Source organism: Moschus berezovskii, chromosome 25 (genome assembly GCF_049115385.1).
Source record: "Moschus berezovskii isolate FMDL1 chromosome 25, NW_MosBer_1.0, whole genome shotgun sequence".
Taxonomy (NCBI): Eukaryota; Metazoa; Chordata; class Mammalia; order Artiodactyla; family Moschidae; genus Moschus; species Moschus berezovskii.
Window position 1 is genome coordinate 22,429,267 of NC_142484.1, and position 1,949 is coordinate 22,431,215.

General features: G+C 42.2%; 1 protein-coding gene across 1 annotated transcript; it reads left to right on the top strand.

The window, feature by feature from the left end:
- Positions 1-231: 231 nt before the first annotated feature.
- On the top strand, positions 232-1,179 carry LOC129548989 (olfactory receptor 6M1-like). Its single transcript, XM_055415989.2, has one exon. It carries the CDS (start codon positions 232-234, stop codon positions 1,177-1,179), a length of 948 nt encoding a protein of 315 aa, XP_055271964.2.
- The last annotated feature ends 770 nt before the right edge of the window (positions 1,180-1,949 follow it).

The following is a 1,949-nucleotide window of genomic DNA, read 5'->3' on the forward strand; positions in this document are numbered from 1 at the left end:
AAGGCATTGATCCAAGGTCCTCTGAGTTTAGAGAACTCACAGCATGGATCCAAGGTCCTCCCTTTAATGGGGTTACAGAGAGAAGAAAAACAAATCACCCTCGATTCTTCATTCAGATCTTCTTCTACTGCATCTTTGCAATGATATTGAGAGTTGAAAGTTTAAGTTGAATTTCATCTTTATATTTTATAATTTTTTCAGAGACATATTGCCCACCTTGCTCTGCACTCAATGGATGTGCAGAATCAGACCACAGTGACTGAATTTATCCTGACTGCCTTCCCTGCTCTCCAGAAGCTTCAGATTTTCCTCTTCATGGTCCTCTTGTTTACTTACTTGCTCACTCTAACAGGAAATGGTGTCATCATTTCCCTAATATGGGCTGATAATCGCCTCCAAACCCCAATGTACTTCTTCCTCAGTAATTTGTCATTGCTGGACATTTCATACACTACCTCAGTTACCCCAAAACTGTTAGCCTTTCTCCTCAAGGACAGGAAGACCATATCTCTTGCAGGCTGCATCAGCCAAACATACTTCTTCTTCTTCCTGGGGACAGTGGAGTTCATCCTGCTGGTGGTGATGTCCTTTGACCGCTATGTGGCCATCTGTAACCCCCTGCGCTACACCATCATCATGAACAGCAGGGTGTGTCTCCTGCTGGTCCTGGGCTGCTGGGTGGGGGCCTTCCTGTCCGTGCTCTGCCCGGTTATTCTGCTGTCCAGGCTGCCCTTCTGCCATAAGGAGATTCATCACTTCTTCTGTGACATCGCCCCTCTGCTGCAGGTGGCCTGCATAGACACTCGTCTGCTTGAGATGATAAGCTTCCTCTTGTCTTCTCTCATCCTCCTGACCTCACTGGTGCTCACCACCGTGTCCTACACCTACATCATCTCTACCATCCTGCGCATCCCCTCGGCCCAAGGGCGTCAGAAAGCCTTCTCCACCTGCGCTTCTCACATCACTGTTGTTTCCATTGCCTACGGGAGCAACATCTTCATGTATGTGAGACCCAGCCAGAGTCATTCCCTGGTATTTGACAAAGTGACTGCTGTCTTCACTATAATGGTGACCCCTCTCCTGAACCCCTTCATTTATAGTCTAAGGAATGAAACTGTAAAAGAAGTTTTGAGAGATGCAGTCAACAAAATTATATCCTCATTGCACAGGAAACCTTGAAAGTTTGTTTCCTAAAAATGACTTGCCTGTTGGTCCAGTGGCTAAGACTCTGCGCTCCCGATGCAGGGGGCCCAAGTTGAATCCCTGGTCAGAGAACTATGTCCCACATGCTGTAACTAAAGATCCTACACGCCTAACACCTAAAAAATAAATAAATATTTTTTAAAAAGCAAAATGACACTTTCAAATCTTGGACACAATGTGGAGTAAAGTTTGCTTGAAGACCATAAAATCAAAGATGTGTAAGAAGAAATGAAAAACTTCATGCCACATCGGATGCAAAGTCAAGGTTTAAAGGAAGTAATTCAGCCACAGGGAAAAAAAAAAATGCTCTGAACTCTATTACTGGACTGTCTCACACACAGAATATCATTGATTAAAGAAAAATACTAACCAGGGTCAGAAAACCTGAATTTTAAGCCTAACACTAACATGATTTTTAAGCAGGTGACACATCCTCTCTGACCTTCATTTCCTTCTGTAAAGTGGGGAATACAGCTTGTGCTTTTCCTTTTTTGTTAATATAAGCTTAACTGTAATAGTCTAAGACATGCAACCACATGTAATTAAAAGTGAACTCTTATTACTGGGCATTTCATCATTTGCAAGACTATTGGCTTCATCCCTCTCAGCCAAATACTGTAGATAATAATAACTGTGAAAAATAACAACAAAACGAGGAAGAAGAGTAACATATCTCAGTGTTGTACAGTGTACTTAAATGTATATATATATATATACATATATATAATTTAATCCTCTTAACAACC